Source organism: Xiphophorus maculatus, chromosome 13, assembly GCF_002775205.1.
Source record: "Xiphophorus maculatus strain JP 163 A chromosome 13, X_maculatus-5.0-male, whole genome shotgun sequence".
NCBI classification, from domain to species: Eukaryota; Metazoa; Chordata; class Actinopteri; order Cyprinodontiformes; family Poeciliidae; genus Xiphophorus; species Xiphophorus maculatus.
In genome coordinates this window covers 20,445,428-20,464,454 of record NC_036455.1, presented here as the reverse complement: position 1 = coordinate 20,464,454, position 19,027 = coordinate 20,445,428, and the positions used below count along the sequence as shown (strand labels likewise).

General features: G+C 40.3%; 1 protein-coding gene across 8 annotated transcripts; it reads left to right on the top strand.

The window, feature by feature from the left end:
- The first annotated feature begins 379 nt into the window (after nt 1-379).
- Nucleotides 380-18,803, top strand: LOC102237102 (cyclic AMP-responsive element-binding protein 5-like). Of its 8 annotated transcripts, none has more exons than XM_023345331.1 (12): nt 380-771; nt 3,181-3,197; nt 3,293-3,359; nt 3,666-3,759; nt 5,951-6,060; nt 6,400-6,623; nt 11,764-11,890; nt 12,177-12,248; nt 16,320-16,715; nt 16,822-17,106; nt 17,352-17,460; nt 18,068-18,803. In XM_023345331.1, exons 2-12 carry the CDS (start codon nt 3,181-3,183, stop codon nt 18,202-18,204), a joined length of 1,638 nt encoding a protein of 545 aa, XP_023201099.1. In that variant the 5' UTR covers nt 380-771; the 3' UTR covers nt 18,205-18,803. The 8 variants fall into 8 exon arrangements, with proteins under 8 accessions (XP_023201099.1, XP_023201102.1, XP_023201103.1 ...); XM_023345334.1 differs by having other exon boundaries at nt 3,181-3,212; XM_023345332.1 differs by lacking the exon at nt 380-771 and adding an exon at nt 789-1,253.
- The last annotated feature ends 224 nt before the right edge of the window (nt 18,804-19,027 follow it).

The following is a 19,027-nucleotide window of genomic DNA, read 5'->3' as shown; positions in this document are numbered from 1 at the left end:
CTTCCTCTCACCCGTAGATAAGCTGCTGCTTCAACATGGTACATCATAGAAGATGGCTGATGTCACCCCTCATTTATTTACTATATAACATATAAAAAGCTTATTAAAGTGACTGTTTGTGTAAACGTGCATTATATGACCAATCCAATAACGTTGCTGGGATTTAAGTCAGGAGAAGATGGGGGACAGGTCATTCTTTTCTTCATTCAATAATTCATTACTGCTATTTATTTATTTATTTATATTCAATTATGCATTATTTATGTTGGTCATAAAAAGACTACACTGTAATAATAATAATAATAATAATAATAATAATAATAATAATAATAATAATAATAATAATAATAATAATAATGGTTTTAAAAGATTTCTTTAGCCATTAACCAAACCGTTTTGTGGGTCAACGCACAAGTTGTAATGACTATAGACTAGACATAAAAAAAAGAAGAAGAAGAAGAAGAAGAAGAAGAAGAAGAAAAAGCGCCCTCCCGGTCTGTCCCCTTTCTGTCTGTCGGCGGAGCCATGCACGCCAGCACGCTCCCGTTCCGTCCCGTCCCCCTACCGGCCCGCGTCCTGTCCCCGCCCCCTTTCTCCTCCTCAATCCTTCGCTCCGTACGGGACCGCAATGATTTAGAAGTTCAGGAATCCCACGTGACGTCACCGGGAGGGGTGATGTAATGCTTCTGTAAATAGAACGTATTGTCATCGCGCTCCAGTCCAACGTGGTTCCTCTCTGGAGCGCCGCTCGTCCCCTCTCTCCACTTGTAGGTAAGCCTGCGTCTACTTTTCATTCACAAAAAACTTTTGGAAACCGCGCAGCAAGCGGCAGCGGGCGCCGGTCTCGGCTCTCTCGTGAGCTCTTCGCGGCTCGGGACGGCAAAAACCCATGTCGACTAAATTTATCCGTTCATTTGTGAAAACCAGCTGGAGAAGTTTCCGGCAGCGGGACTTTTTGTAAGGCGAGGTGTCCTGGTGAAGTCTCATCAGCAAGCGGGACGGGCTTGAGCGCTCCGTGTCTATTTAGGGGGGTGTGACAGCACTCTCCGTACAGCTGTGCCCGCCGGCCGGCCGGGCTTGTTTTTCTGAACAGGTTGTTTTTAGTGAGCTGTGGGACAGAACCGGGTCATGGTCCTGTTCTGACACTGGATTTGCCGGCCGGAACCAACTGCTTGAATTTGATTTGAATGAACTGCGAACCTCAGGCTCGGCTCAATTTCAGATTCAATCAAATATGGAAACTTTAAAAGACAGTAAGTTGGTTCATTCTGAACGCGTCTGAACAGTGTATTTACATTTTTTTTTTTTAATCCTCAAACTTACTAAAAGTCATGTGTTTTGTTTCATTTGTTATTATTAAACGGTGGACTATAACGTTTGATTTATTTGACTTAAATGTTTGGGAAAATGATTGCCAGTATACGCAGAACTCAAATTAATCCCTCTTAAAGTCGCAACATATTGGCCGTTGTTGTATGTAGGATTTATGCGTGTATGACATCATTCTGCAGTGATGTAATCACTCTGACAGAAGGATTTTGCTGAAAATGTGCTGAGTCTGCTATAATCTCATGCAAGTACTGCTTGATGTGACGCTGCGATAAAAGATTGAAACAAGTTCAAGGATCTGAACCTAAAGTGGAGAATTTTTATGCTTCATGTCCCTGTGGGTGTGCAGCTATGTAATCTTTTTCCTTCAGCTGATCGTACAAATTGCCCATTTTCTATCTGTTGTCGTGACCTTGTGAACTTGTTTGCCGTATTTTGTAACTCGTGTGTACTCACAGACATCCATGCACACACCCACACACACACACGCACCTATGAAGTCACCTCTGCTTGCCTTAGGTTGGAAAATGGGGGCTGAGGCAGGTTCAAACCTGTCAGGAGTGTAGGCCCTGAAGTGTGGCCCTCCCTCACCCTTCCTTCTTCTATCTGCCTCTTTTTCCACCTGTAGTCACTGCCCCTTGCCCTTTCCATTCCCCTCTCCATCACCCTTGCGTTGCTCTTCCAACCTCCTCTCCACCCCCATCCACCCCTTCCTGACTCTTTACACCACTTATGGACGCATATTCTGTTGCTTTCGTGTTTTCAAGAGCTCTCACTCTTTCCCCTTTACATTGACACTCAACTCGTCTGGTTACACCTGATGCCGGAGACTTCAATTTTCCTTCTTCTGCTGTCAGACGGAAAGAAAAGGACTAGCAAAAACTTATAGCGCCCTCCGATAGAAGTGATCTTCTCTGCCCCGCGTTTGTGTTGATGCTTTCATCCTGTGAGGGCTTGATGCAAGCCCCGGTATGCCTTCGTGCTTTCAGCGCTCTTATTATGAGCTGAGCACCCGGTGAAAGCATAATTGGAGGCACTACACTCAGCAACACATCACTGCACAGTAACCGTGAAAAGTCTTACGGCTCAGAAAGCTGTAGGACTTCAATATCCAGAATGCGGTGCTTACGGCTTTGAAGGTTTTTCCTTCTTTTGTTACGGTAGAAATCCAAATTTCCGTCTTTTATTTCCATTTTTTTTTTAACACTCTAAAACATTTGGGGTGCACATATACGACCTCTTTTCGCTCACAATTGGAGCCTCGTTTACACTTCCAACAACTCCGAGCTGCTTCGCCGTGCCAGCGTACCCACAGTATGATGCTGCCACCGCCACAGTTCATAATGGGGATGGTGTTTTCAGGGTGATCTAGAGTGTTAGTTTTCCTCCACAGAGAGTGTTTTCCAAAAAAACCAAGACGATTAATTTTTTAAAAGTCCTATTTGGCGGCATCGCAGTAAAAAAAAGTAGGATTTTTCTTCTTCTTTACAATAACGCACTACTTTGTGTAATCCTTTTTGTCATAGAATAATAGTATCAAGCTTCCCCACAGTGTGATGCTGCCACCACCATGCTTTACTGGGTGTTTTGAGGGTCATATGCAGCTTTCCTCCTCATATCAACTTTTCTTTTACTTGAAAATGAGGCAACACTTTATATAATTTTCTCATAAATTCCTAATCTGGTAGATTGACCTCTTCCCGCAGCATGACGCTGCCACCTTTATGTGTCACAGTTTTTTTTTTTTGATAAAAAAAACCCCAGATCCATCATCTGCAGAAATACATAACACACACGTTCCACACTCGAGTAAATAATGTTTTGCCTTTATTGTGTTATTTTTCTCTTCAGATGATCCTTCCTGCAGTGTAATTATCTGACCTGTGAGGCACGACGAATGCTCCCCTTCTCGGTGGCCAGGCTCCACATTGACACATTGTTCTTGATTCTTCTGTCTGTGTAGGCGTGTGGATGACATGAATGACAAACAGGACAGGCCTTATGTGTGCGGCGCCCCCGGCTGCTCTCAGGTCAGTAGGACACAGCATGACTGGCATTCTAGTAAAGGCGAGTTTGATGATTTATGTCTTTATGTTCTTATGGAAATGAATCACGCATCTACGTGACCTATTAAGAATAATAATTTTTAAAAAAACAGCTTCTAAAAATAGCATCCAGATATGTGACATCATCCTTTTCTCATCAAAGGAGTCGGATTTTCTTAAATGCTGATAAGATTAAGAGTATTGTGGCCATTTGCGATAAGAGAGATAAGCTGATGTGCTTCAGCAATTTATGCCTGGACTCTTTTGCTTCCTCTTTCCGGTGGACTACAGCGCTTCCAGCTAGAGGAGCACCTGTTCATTCACAGACACAAGCATGAGATGACCCTCAAGTTCCCCCCAATAAAGACGGACATAAGTTTTTCAGGTGAGGTCAAATCGTCCACCTCCCTGAGGTGACCGCATCTTGCGTGCCGTTCTCCCCCAGTTCAACATGGGAGGGGAAACGTGTGTCATCAAAAGCCGTTACAAAATCAGCTTTTATGTCTGTTTTTACCAGTTGCGCATTTATGATATGGCCTGCTTTTATAAACTGAGAGCTCGATGAAAAAAAGAAAGAAAAAAAAAAAAAAAGATAACGATACGTTACACAATATATGATGTGATAACCCCGGTGCAGGTTTCCTTCCCTCAGGTAGTCCTGCGAAACAGAGGGGCTCATGTTGCAGCATGCACAGTAAAGCACGCCGGGTTAGGCACAACGCGGCTTGATTCAGAAACAAAAACAGGAAGATGATTGTTGTCTGATTTTTTGTTTTTTTCTTTTTGTCTCCAATTTATATTTAAAGTAAAAAGCATTTGATACACAGGTTAGATTTTTTGGTAATCAGTCCAAACATTTTAAAATTCAACATGATGCACTCCATAGATAGCACTCCTTTGTTGTTTTTTGGCTGTTCAGGAGCCTTTGGACCAATTTCCTTTGATTGGGAACGCTAGTTTTGGTCAGTTGGGCATTCGAACAGGCCAATGATCACAAACACACATTAATGGTTTGGAATGGCAACCCCAAATCCCTGATCTCAGCTCAATGGAAAATTTCCAGGCTATTCTTAAACTATTACTTTAAATGAGCTCTATTCTCTCAAAAAGAATGGTTAAATTTAAAACCATAATTACACCAGGACTTTGTTATTGGCCAGACTACGTGTGTGGTCTGTCTGGCCCTTTATGATTTAAATTCTAAGTTAAATTTATATACATATGTATACGGCCCTTGATCCTGTATGCAGGATTTAGAACCTCGTATGAATTAGACAGCATTCACAACAATAGATTTAAACCTGTGCATCCAAATTTTTTTTTCAAACTTATGTAAATTGTGTGGATAAATTTTCTATTCTGAAAACATAAATAAATAAATAAATAACAGCACAATAATAACATGTAATTTTGTGGAACAACAGGCCTCGCAGTTACAGAACATTCTGTTTTACACTGAAGGCGAATGTGAAACTACTGTTTTCTTTGATCCTCATGCGTTTTTGCACACAACATTCTAACGAACGAACACGATGAACCAATTAGCAGATATAATGGTTGAAGTAAGCCCAGCAGCAAGCAAAATGCTACATCCACCTTGAGGTATTAAAAACATTTTTTCTTCATCCAGTGAAAAATTTAGACTGCCTCAGTGAACCCTCAGCATCTTTTTAAGTAATTTTAAACATAACTAATGATCTTTAGGATAGTTGTATGAAAAAGGAGTATTTTAGTTCAAATGTTTTAGCCACCGTTGACATTATTCACCATGGTCATTTAAAGAGTCACCTAGGTAACACATTTACATAAAACCTGTAAAATCTAAATCCCTTTTGAGCCGTTTTTATTGGATCATGACCTCTTCATTTTCCATTTCTGTCTGCTATTTCCTTATGGAGTCACCCTGCGGTTTTTATTGTCTTGTGATAGTCTAAACAGGGTCATTGTTGTTATAAAATAATAATAAAATAATAAAAACGTACGTATTCAGCGCAGCAGATCTTTTTTATGCATTTAACGCGACAAATTCATAGTTGTGTCAGTGCCAAATCTCTCAAAAAATGTTGAGTAACTTTGTGATTACTAATTGAATGACCCAGTGAGCCAATAATATCCAAGCTATGTAGTCAAAAGGCTGTCACACGGTGAGATGTGTTAACATAGGATCAGCTGTCTCTCTGGATGTAAACATTAGAGTGGGATCTAACCTCCACAGATCCCTCTCCCACACCCCCTCCTGTGGGACCGTCGCCCCGGATCCCGTGTCCTGCAGTCTGTCTCGCCTCCTGCAGGAAATCTGGTGTCAAAACAATGAGCCCGGCTGACCCCTGACCCCTGCATGTTTAGACGGCTCAGAGAGACAGACTGATGTTATCAGGGAGTCAGGCTGGGAGCTCGGCTTGTCTCTCTCCTCCTTGCACTACAGCCTCGATGACAGTTGGTTTTAGAACATGGATCGACTCGAACGGCGGAGGCTGCCGCGAGAAGTTGGGCAGCGAGGAATGAATTTATGTTAAAAATTGAAATCCTCTTCTTTTGTTTTTTTTCTAACATCTGATTGCGTGGGATGTTTTCAGACCAGACTCCGACCCCAACACGATTTCTGCAGAACTGTGAAGAGGTTGGTCTGTTCAAGGAGATCGAGGAGGAGTTTCTCCAAGCCCAGGAAGAGGAGAATAACAAACAGGTACATAAACAAAGGATTAGCTTCTTCTTACTCTTTGAAAACAAAAGTCCCATCAGCATGCGAGACACAGTGCAGACCTGTGCAAGTTTGCTTGTGGAGTCTGTAACGGTGTGTGCCTTGAGCGGCGGTTGTTTGTTTGCGAGGGGTGATAAAGGGAGTCAGACCCAATTAGTCGACTGCAGATATCCGACCTGCTGCAGGAAAGACAAACCAGGAGATCACATTCTACCCTCTAAATTAAACAGCCAGCCCTCAAACGCAAAGGCGCACACCTTGACGCTGGCTCTCAGTTCCGAAAAGATCCAAGCCAGTTTGTTGCTTCTGCTTCATCCTCTGCAGACCCTGTCTCATAATGGGCCGTCTTGTATGAATCAGCAACATCTAAAGCCCCAGCTTCAGCTTCAGCACCCTCCCCAACCGCCGCTCAATCATCCCCAGGGCCATGGCCCAATGATGGCACCGAGCTGCAGCCTGGCTGCCCAGCAAGCACTGTCCTGCTCCTCTGGCGCCTCTCAATCTGGATCAGTGATTACCCAGGCTCCCTCCACCTTAACACATTCAGGGTGAGTATAGCTTTACTTTGCTTTATATATAGACACGCAGACACTTGTATTCCAAATGACATATCCGTATCATATTTATTTGCAGCGTTTCGCAAAGGTTTTCATGATCATTGAACGTTTTCACATTATGTCACCTTGCAACCACAAACTTGAATTTATGCTGTTGGGGCTAAATGTAGTAAATCAGCACAATGTGATGATGGGTCAGACTTTTGCAAGGGCTTACAGGGCCCAGGGTGCTGAGTTTTTGGGATCCCCACCCAAAACTAAAATGTACTTTTTGGTGTTGTGTATGTTTTACAAACTTTCCACTTCACATTAAACGCATGGGCTCATTTTGCATGTGGTGTTTAGATTTTTATGAATTTAAACAGCACTCAAATATTTGAAAATTATGAAGTGGTAGCACATTTTTTTTGGAACCAACATGGGGCCAGACCATCCACCAATTTGTACCTGCCAATGGGTTGACCTACCTAACAATGTTCTTTAATTTGCATGAGTAAAACGTTTTTTTATTTTTATTTTTTTTAGGAAAGGGCTCTAAAACTGACCTCAGTCCAGGGCCCCTTATTCTTCTAATTCCGGCAAAGGATGTAAGGCATAACTGTAAAGTAAAAGAAAAATAATACATGGTTTCATAAAATATTTACAAAGTAAAATCTGACTAGCATTCAGTGCCTGCTTACTCCAGTCCCCCTACATAAAATCAAGTCCAGCCATTTTGTCTCAAAGGTCACCTAATTAGTAAATAGAATCCCCCAGTGTTACCGTAATTGAACTCAATATGAACTACAAATATTAAAGTCTTGTCTTTATTAAAAAATAATATTAAGAAGGCCATTGAAAGGAATTCCTGATAAGTCCTATTTAAATTTTGGATCTAGCCATGCATGATCTACAGCTAACATGTGAATGAAGGTGCTCAGGTGAGACCAGAACTAAACTTTCTGGCTTACATGCAAATAATGTACAGTGGAAAACTAACTTTGTACCCCAATACTATAAGCCCTTTAATGAAAAAATGACTGGAAAGGAAATGAGTCAAAGTGGACAGAAAGACAGAGACAAATGCAAAAACCCAGTGAAATCAGTTTGTGGTTAGAATGTGACAAAATTTGAAAAACTTATGATGTATGCAAACTTTGCAAGACATTGTACTTTATTGTCTGCATAGCACAGTGCACAACATACACACGTTTTTTTCTTCTGTTCCTGTTTTTGACATATTATAACTCATTCTGTTGGGCAGCGACTGGCATTTTCCTCTGCATAATTCTTTACCTCATTAATGAAGTGCGAGCAAGGAAGAAAAAGATCAAACATTCATTCTGAGGGAACAAAGTGCAGATGGAGAACCGCTGCATAACGCCCACTCAGTCCTGTTGACTCTACCCGCCCCAGTGCCCGACTAACCGCCTCTATTGTGTCTGTAAAAACTCAGAATCAGACTGGAGTCTCTCAGCGCCTGGGCAGCTTCCTTGGCTCCCTGGTTATCACCCAGTTCAACTGACAGATTAGAGGAGGTTCCTGTCTTTCATCCGACCAGCTCCCAACAGCTGCTCCCACTCTGCCAGACAGTTTGGCTCTAGATTTGTTAACTCAGGAGAAACTCAATCTTTGGGATTTCTGAGAACATAGGCACGCACTATATTATAGATGCAAAGGTAGCTTTATAAGAACAACGAAACGGAGAGAAAAAACATATCGATTCTGTCCGAAGAAACTCATGTCCAAATGTCCAGCTTTACCCAGGTCATGATAAATTAGTTAAACTTTAATGTTAATTTTTAAAAAAAATATTTGATCAGATTACAACCACAAATTTGAATGCAGTTATTGAACTTTTGCTTGAAAGACTGTGGGCGCAGCATAAACCTGTGGATTACCCTATTTGGATTTCAAGTAGTTTTTCCGCATTATTTAAGAGTATTTTTTTATTTGCTTCAGGTGGTGAATTTGTGATATGTTACCAATCAATCGATCAGTCTGAACTTCTGCAACAAATTTCTAAATATGATGTGTACTGCATAATATGAGACAATTCAGTACCATATGACGCACAATAATTCCACACAGTAAAGTTACCAAGATAAGAAGATGCAATGCAAACCGTACAATAGTCCACTATGTTATAATACCATATTGCAATGCTCTAAAATAACATGTAATAAAATATGAAACAATCATGAGATATAAAGTCATACTGTAATATATCATATGACACAATGCCATACAATACAATATGACATGATTTGATTCTAGTACACAGTGGACCCCCGCTTATTTGTGGTTCAGTATTCGCAGATACACCTTTTTGTGTATTTTTTCAGTGGCACGTAACTTCAAATTAAAAATCGCCTTTGTGCAGATTCTTCTGAAAAAGAAAAGCAGCTTGGGAAGCGGAGATACCTTGGTGCAATGCTACTTGACATGCGCTAGGCTGCTGTTTGTTAACCAGTCAATCCAGGATCAGGATTTAATTTTCTTGACGGTGATTGGCTGTTACCCAAAGAGCGGAGATAAGGACGACTGTTGTGAGCTTGTGCGGTAGTGCTAAGACAGTTTCCGCTGTGCATATTAATGAATATCAAAGGTGTTTTTGATGTTTGAACTGTCAAAACAGGCTCTTACAAGCATTTTTAGAGGGAGTGTCAACTATTTGCGGATTTTAGCTAATCAGAGGGGGTTGTGATCCCTAACAGCCACAAATACCAGGGACTCTCTGTGTATGTAGGTATATTTTTCTGTCTCTTTGCTATTTTAGGCTTATTCCTGTCCAAATAGCTGACACAAAGCAAAAGATCAGCAAATGAATAAACTTTTAATGCAAACCTGTCCCCACCAGTACAAGGGATTTCATCATTTGGATTTGTGAGATATATTTCTCCATCACAAACAAACTGAGGCTAAATGAAAAGTGCTTTAAGCATGCATTCAGAACAGCAGTCTTACCTTATAATCTCAATAATCTTGTAGGTCCTGAAAAAGCAGTGGTACTAGCTCTAGAAAATAAAGCAGTGGTCTCTGAACTTAAAAATGTGCCTCACATTCTAAAAGATGTTATTTAGGCTAGGCAATTGGAATCCCAAGGGTTTTGAAAAAATACAGATCTTTTGGTCTTTACATTCTATAATTATTTTTGAAAACCTAAAATGATGTACTTATAATTCCATTTTATTTATTTTAAAACATGCTTTTTAAAAAAAAAAAAAAAAAAAAAAGATATGTTGTTCCTAAATTGGGAAAAGGAAAAAAAGAGAAGCAAACTAACATCATACTTGCAGGGTGACACAGGACATTGTTTGTCTTTCATCCCAAATGTCCGTTTGACATTTAGATCTTCCTATCTCCTGACCTATATATCTGACTGGATCACGCGAGGAACATAAACAAAACATCTGCTACATCTCTGCTGATGATTAGCTGAGTCAGTAAAATAAGCTGCAAACATCTGTTGTGGCTCAGGCAGGCCATGACAGGACAGTATGGAGGGAGAGCTGACAGTCAGTCACGACGCAGTAAATCAGTGCCACTCAATCCAGACGTTGTGCTAGTCAGTGAAACCAATTAAGTGTTATCTGTAATATAATTCTGACTGTTTCCAGTGATGTTTATGACCTGTTACCATGGCAAACGGGTTTTGGAGTGTCTGACACTAGGCCATGTAAGGCTGTTTTGGTTCGTCTGCACTTGCCTGTATGTTAAAGGAGACGTAAATTCCCAGATTCAATGATGACATCCTCGCCGATGACATCAGAGCAACCATGGAGACCCACGCTATCCGACTGGCTTTCAGCCAGAGCGGTTAAGTCAGCAGCACATGACACCCAAGGTTCTGCCTCCCTGCTGTGATCCCCAAGCATCCATGCTCTCTTTCACTCTGTCACTTCTTTCAATATACTATGTTTTCTTTAGTGTGTTTCTCCTTGCTTTCCCATTTTGAATTCTTATTATCCAATTTGTTGCTTCACCGTGTCACATCGCAGTATGTTGAAGGACATTTATCTCTTGGCTGCTTGAAAGTTATTGTCATATTTTATTAATTTGTCTTTATTAGTAACAGAAAGGCATAGTCTATATCTGCCTTGTATTATTTCTATTTTTCCAAAAGGTTTTCTGGGAATAAAAAGAAGTAGTAAAAGTTATCTAAAACAAACCTTTTTTATGTTTTGCCCTAAGAAAAATAGAATAGAATAGAATATTCTGTCTTGCAATAGAAATAGGCCAGTTGGCGCATATCAGAATTAAATTACATTGCATTGACTCACCACTGGAACCTGTAAAAATAAAAGCTCAAAGGTAGGAAATATAAAAGATATACACCCCAAAGATATCCACACAGATAAAACTTTTGCTCTACTAAAAATATTTTAAAGGAAGAATAAATGTAAAATGAAACTTAACTGAACAGATTCTTTACACCAATATTGAATCAGCATATTCTTTCCTTTAATGTCTGTCATGGTGGTGGTGTATTTATGCTGTATTCAGCAGTTGAAATTCCTAAATTTCAAGTAAAAACAACAACAAAAAAACAAAACAGAAAGCTTCCTAAAGTTAAAATTCAGACTTGAAAAGTTAGGGGCAACAACTGATCAAACACAGAAATAGGGATATGCTTTGAAAATAACCTTTTAAAACAATTTATGAAAATTCTATAGATTTATTTGAAATAAGTGAGGTTTCAAAAAGGGGTTAGTTTGTGTTTTCTTTATTACACTGCTTGCTCAGTGTACATTTCCTATTTGTTTTTTTTTATCTTTGCAAATATGGTATTTGTGCAGCACAAGGAATGTTTTTGTAAGTGCTTAGAAATAAAGATGAACTTTCCAAAAATATGGAAAAAATGTTCAAGATCAAGATCTAATATTTTTGCTGTTGTTGCTTATCAACGTCTGGCTATTAAAGACAGGGCCTCCGATAATCATCTTTTATTCTATAGAATAACCAAGATCGTCATAAAGGCCTTATCCTGTCATGAACATTTGTTTATGCTTTTACTAAGCAGGTACCTCCCATGTGGACACGACCATAAATGTTTCGACTTGTGCCTCTTTCTGAACCAGGGTCGATGAAACTTTACCTGAGCAGAGCTTCCTGGACTGACCTGTTTTCCTTTCTGTGTGATCGACCACAGGCCGACTCCTGGGGCGCTGTCCTGCCTCCTTCAAATGCGGAACAGACACAGGCAACCTCTGCCAGCCTCATTACCTGGCACCCTGCCAGACCCCGCCATGCAAGGGGCATCTGCTCAGCACATGACTGTAAGTATCGGAGGATTTATTGTCGTTCTCACAGTTTCGCCTATGCTTGATTGATTATTTATAAGTGATGGGGTCACTACTTGTACAAGTAGGTCATGCTCGCAGAATTATCAATATTTGCTGTCGTCTTTGAAATTTTCGACGTTTGGATGTATTTGTTGAAAGTGTAGGATATTAAACGGACGTGACAAAGCGGGAGGCATTTCTATTTTTTAATAATGAGGTGATATTGTGTTGTTTTCTAAGAGCTACAAAAATATTTGTGTCAATATTTTTTCTTCATCAGATAGAAAAACAGATGTCTTGTGCAATGACCATGCCAGCTCCTGTTCAAAACCCCTCCTGTTGTTCTCCTCAGGTACCACTAAATGTTTTTGACTACTACAAAATTTTCAGTATTCATTAAAAAAGATGTCAGCTAATACATCTTTATGCACTCTAGTAGAATTAGATTGTAAACTTAACATACAGTATTTTACAGCATAAATTCTCACTTGGTTTAAAGATACAATACAAAAATTACATTATGCAATGTGATATGATACAATGCAACATATATAACAGTGAGATCTGATATGTATAGTTTAAGTATAATGTGATCCAATATCATATGTTGAATCAGAATTAGCATTATTAGCTATGTTTGTGCACACAAACAAGGAATTTGACTTTGGTTTCACTTTGCTCTCAACCTACAGACATTTAACTATAAATACATAAAAAAAATTATGTAACAAGACGCAATATGATATGAAGTTTTGTTTTCCGTGACTGACCACAGACCATTTTGACGCACATTTGAGGGCAGTGCTGTAAATCTCAACGTACCACAAGTCACAGTTTATGGAGCATTCCTCCAAGGGTGAAACTCAGATCTTGATATTGCACTCGGTTTTTAGAAGACAGAAAACAAATCGAGTTTGATCATTGCTATAAACATGTCCCCACAGTTCATGAAGACTGCTACATCTGGCTGCTTTCATAAGATACAAACTGCCATTTAACATGAGTCACTATCCCAAAGCAAATATGAATTTCCCAGAAAGCTGGTACACTGAACTCATCCGACCCTCGTTCCTAAAAATTTGGGAATATTTTTTAATAATTCCCAAATTTTGCTTGGAATAAGATGTCAAAAGTCTCACTGAACTTTGATAGTGAGTTCTCAGAAAACTAGGTTGACACTGAGTTTCATACAGTGAAGCCAGTTATCATTGTTTGCATCGTGTTTCTGTGTTTGATATGATGTAAAGCACTCTGAAATGCCTTGCTGCTGAAATGTGCTATACAAATAAAATTTGATTGATTGATTGATTGATTTGATTATCTTAACTTGTCGGTATAGATGAGAACTACCAAGATTTACCTAGCATTAGCAACACATAAACATTAGCTTTCTGCAAACATGGTCAAAGTCAAAAGTTAGCTATAGGTCACTTATAACATTTGAGCTAATTTCCTTAATTACAGATATCTGTATGATAAAGGGAACAAAAAGACATTGAGCAACCATGTCTCTAGGTAACACATGTCTGTTACTTAACAATCAGTAGCTGCTGGATATTTTTTTTTGTAGCTCAATAGTCATCCAGCAGCTCCCATTATTCCATAGTCAACTGATGTGATAGTTATTGTGAAGTGTTGTCACTGCAGCTTGCCCCACCACCGGTGGAAAGTTAAGGAAAAAGTCAAGGAATCTCACTTTTCACAGTCACATCTGGCTTTTAATGTCTTTGCGCAATCCAGAATACCCAGAAAGTTGAAGATCCTTAAAATACCTGTTAAAAGTGGGATAAAAAATTAGTAACCTGGAGACCCAAGAGCTGTATTCAAAACAGCTCTTGAATACAAGAGCTGTTTTCAACCCATAGTTCCAGTACAGCATGTACTGGAACCCATAGCCTTGGCTGTGAACATCCACGATGATTCGGATGTCAAAAGCTGGGCAATACTCATGCAGCGGCTTGAAGACAAAGATGACAAGAAGCAAAGGCTACAAGTCCTTTATGGTGAATTTATTGAGGCCTCTGTAGTCAATGCATGAAGATCCATTCTTTAGGCCATAAAGTAAAGCCATTCTGCAAGTGGCAACAAAGAGTGGCAAATTATGCTGGAAGCTGGTGACTCATTTATATATTTCTTCGTGTTTTCCCTCTTTGTTTTGGGAAAGTTACATTAAGTACATGCAGCTGGAACCTATTTACTAATTAGGTCTATCTACTAATTAGGTGACTTCTGAAGACTCTTTGGTAACTTTACAATGATCCACTGCTTAATGTTGCCTTATCACATAAATCCGTAATGATGCATATTGAAGCTTGTGGTAGTAACATGAAAAAATGTGGAAAAGTTAAAGCAGTATCAACATTTTCGCAAGGCTTAGTAACGTTTCACCCGGGCCAGCTCGTATGATCCTAAACTCTTAACTGCTCCTCGTTCATATCAGCACACCCGTAATAAAGTCAGTAGTCTTTTCCGGATCCTCAGCACAGCAGTTGAGCTGCAATCAAGTGTTATCAGGCGCTATTCATTCCCAGGTGTGAAACGGGACACTGCCTCTTTAAAACCACAGGAGGTGCATTAACATGCCTCTGTTGTACAGTAACAGTGCACTCACCTGAAGTGGAAAAATAAACATTTGACAAGTGGATCAGTGTTTCATGTAAAGTTTTATGTCTTCATTCACTGATCCCTCTAGACAGAAATATCAAAGCGGTGTGTCATCTAGGCCAAGAAGACCCATGATGTAATCAGCAGCCCCAGCGTCATGGTGTTTGTATGTAGTAAACAGAGCTGAAATACTCATGCCCCGTCCTGCTACGTGTGTGTGTGTTTGTTTGACTGGCGGCCTGGCTGGCTGGTAAAGTTGGCACGGTTACTTCGGTGACCTCATCCTTGGCAGCGACTAAATGTACCCTTTTTTTTTTTTTTTGTAGCTGAATGGTGAAGAGAGACAGACACAGAGAAAGAGAGAGAAAGACTGCCTCTTCTCTTAAAGAAATATTGTGTAACAGCAAGCAGATAGTAATATTGGGAGTAGGGAGGAAGGTGATGTCATGCTCCAAACATGACCTCTCCCTATCTCGCTGAGTGTGGGAGAAAGGTGAGATGAGGTTTAATTTAGCTCGTACAGTCGCTTTAGTCAGATGATACACAGGAATAATAAAGTGTGAAGGGATCAAGCTGCAGATGGCACCATTTGTATGAGAACACATTATCCCTCTTATCGGTGTTTGTCAACACTGTTGGAGATCGTTAGAAGAAACTCCAATTATGGACAAGATCTAATAATTGTTTTTGTAAAGACCTTTAGTATATTTTCAGACACTTCAAAATAACATAAAAAATATATATACCTGTGTGCCCTTTGGGTTCAGCATGTACCTATGTCCATTTTCACACTAAACCAAGAGCGTCCTACAGATTTAACGATAACTTACAGATTTAAGGTACATATGAAATACCTAATTTTTGTGTAGGCGATCAACGTTTGCAAAAATATCAAAATAAATAAATCCTTTATTCATCGTTATTATTTATGTTTTTTTTGTGGCACATGACAGCAGGTCACTTCAAAGTAAATAGGAAGAATAGGAAGCCCAGTTTAAAAATAAATAACAATTTGCACAAGACTAAAGAACTGTGTCATCAGTATAACTATGGGATTTACAATTGTATTAAGATGCAATGTTAATAATAGAAATTGTGAGATGAATTGGTCCAAGGACAAAACTATAGGGAATACCTTTAGGAATGTACAGTAGTTTTTTTGTTTTGTTTTTTTCCCAAGAATATTGATTTACTTTAGCTATTTTTAGGTGAGACATAACTATGTATAATTAATTACATGAACTAATTATTAACTCACAGTACATTTTAAGAAAGTCAACTTTCCTTTTAAAAATAGGAGGTATATATATATATATATATATGTGTGTGTGTGTGTGTGTGTGTGTGTGTGTGTGTGTGTGTGTGTGTGTGTGTCATATATGTGTGTGTCATTTTTCATTCATGAAAAAAGATGTTTGGTTCTTTGGGGGGAAAATTTGCTTGAGGAACTGTGCGGTTCACTCTGCCCCCTAGCGTCCGTTTCGGTGGCTACATCGTCTTGTCATCAAAATTGTGGCTGAAAGTTTCTAATGAAAATACACATATTCACATTCAGTTTGTTTCAAAATTAACTAAGCAGTAATTACCATTATTTGCACATATACACAACTGATATGGAATGCTAACCAAATGAAGTAATGATACCCTTACTTAGCCTTACCTTCACCCCTATCATGCGATGCTATTCTGATACTCTGTCTGCACCTATGCAGATTCGCTCACCTCACCACGTCCTGTTTGGTGTGACTGAGAGCATCTTGAACATTTATTTCACAAGCCTGATGGCTTATTCTTTGATTAATTCTCTTCCTGTGCTCAGAGACCCAAACAGACGATGGGGCATCATTACTCTCATCAACACCCAGGAATGCTCGCCATCAACAATCCTGTGACATCCATGGGTCACATGATGGAGATGATGTCACAGCGCCACCACGCCCCTCCACTACAGCAACAGCAACACCACCATCCTCATCATCCCCACCTCCCTCATCACCATCATCATCACCAACCCAATCAACCGCCACAGCTTGCAGCTCCGCCTCACACCTACCAGCAGCGATGCCATGCTCCACCTCCACAACACCTACGAAGCACTCAGAGCCTCCAACTTCACCAGTCAGGGAACACAACACACTCTCATTCTCACCAATCACCGCCATCACGCCTGCACCAGAACTCCCCACCTGCACCCCCACTATCTGCCCCACCACAGGTGCAATGCATTACACAAAGTACACGGTTTCTGTTGGTGTTGTATTTGTGCTTTCAAGCAAAGAGTTGCTACTTTTTGATGGGTTTTTTTCATTTTTTTTTTTCAGTTATCACCAGTTGCACAACAGATGCAACCATCCCACTCTCAGCACGCAGCACAGGCAAGCTGTAGCGGCAGCAGCAGCGGGGGCAGCGGTGGTGGGGGAGGAGGAACAGGAGGAGGCAGCAGCCGTCGAAGAAGATCGGCTGAGCAGGACCCCGATGAGCGCAGGCAAAAGTTCCTGGAGCGCAATCGGGCTGCAGCAACCCGCTGCCGGCAAAAGAGGAAACTGTGGGTGTCGTCACTGGAGAAGAAGGCAGAAGAGCTTACGCACACAAACCTACAGCTGCAGGTGAGCAATGCTTTGCGTTTTGCAAGGCTCTAAGACTGAAAGAATGCGGACTTGAACAATAAACTTCAAAGTGTTTGATTGTGATTGAATGTGATAGCCAAAGATAGAGTAGTGGGTGAAAATTTGTAACAAATAAAAATCTGAAAGTTCTGAATAAAAAATAATAATAAAAAAAAAAAAAACGTTTGGCGGGTAAGCATATTTCTACAAAGCATCACACTTATCAGATCTATCTGCATCCCCAGAACGAGGTGACATCACTGAGGTCAGAGGTTGGCCAGTTGAAGCAGATCCTGCTCACCCACAAGGATTGTCCCGTCACTGCTCGACAGAGGGAGGCACAGGGGTACCCCAGTGAGTAAAACCCCTTACCCTGCACCTCTGTCTAACAGCCCAGCAGCTTTCCCAGATCATCATCAATGACAGCTGAGGTTATTGTACAGGCACATTGTTCCTTCATAGTGCTAATAGACGAATGCCACATGGCTGCATGTTGTTTCGCTATAATAAAGCACTCTTCTGTTCATTCAGAGACCTTAAACTGTGTCCCGCAGCACTTTGGAATAAAATCAGCTTCTAACCCCACATTCTCCAAATATTAGCGATGCACTTTTGTTCCTCAGGAGAGCCGATCAAATACTTAGGAAGATCCTTCATGTCGCACTCCAGGCAGGCTAAAGTGTATGTCCAACATAAACTTTAACTGACTGTCATAAGAAAAGATTTACAAGCGGCTATTATGCAATGATAGCCTGTGCTATATTCATATATTTCTATTCTTGTCTTTTTACCTGTATGTACAGTATTCAGTTGTTAAAAGAATAAAAAAAGAGATGTTTTCATATGACCTGAGCTGTAGTTGGTTTTTTATTTGGTTGTTAAACATACAAAAGCAAAGCTCAATCCAACAGCGGACAACCCGAACATTATCGGTGACTTTGACAGATGTCTCTGTGTCCAGCTGCAGGGGTGAGTCCAGAAGGGAGTCCCACCCCTGCAGACCCTGAGACTCAGCCACACGCCATCCAGCACAACAGCGTTTCCACCTCCTCGACAGCCGGATCCGACATCGGGCACGGCCCCCTCTCTGGACTCTAACCACCGCTACAGATAATAGCGCTGAACTCGACGAGTGCATTCATAAATCCATACGGACTCAAAGCTGTTTAACCGGCATCATCAGCAGCCCTTTTTTTAATATCAGGTGCTAAAACAAGCCTTGTTTGCAAAACTCTGATGTCAACTTTGACTCTTGTGTTGATGAGGAAAATATCTGGGGCTGTTTACATGAATCCAACCTGCACTTCTAACTCACCGGTGATCCAAACACAGACAAGCATGTTTTGCACTAACTTTAATAAAACAACTCCTAAGCGGTACGGTGCTGGCAAAACTATTCATATGTTTATGTACACAGGTTGGAGAACGAAAATGTTTTACTAAAAATAAATTAAGGCTACTCCTCTTTACTCCGACACTGCTATATAAAGTAGTGTCGGAGACTCTAAATAGAGTACTCGGGTCCAGTTTAATCTAAAAAAATGATGGGACTTTTTGTAAAGGTACATCCCCTCCAAACACACCATTTCCAAAAACATGGTGGTAGCAGCATCATCCCATGGCGATGTTTTTCTTCAGCAGGAAAAAGAAAATTGGACAGAGTTGATGGAAATGTGAAGGGAGCTAAACAAACCAACCCTGAAGGAAAACCTGCTTGAGACTTAACCCATGAGACTTAAAGCCAGAACTGCAGAAATAGGACAGCTAAATGCAATCTCTCCCCTACCTCTGTACATTTCTACACTGCTTTGTGTGATTCTAACTCATAAAATGCAATGAAAGTGTACTGAAATGTGAAAATTTCAAGGAGTATGAGTACATCTGCAAGGCCCTGTATATTTTTATATGTAACTAACTTTGC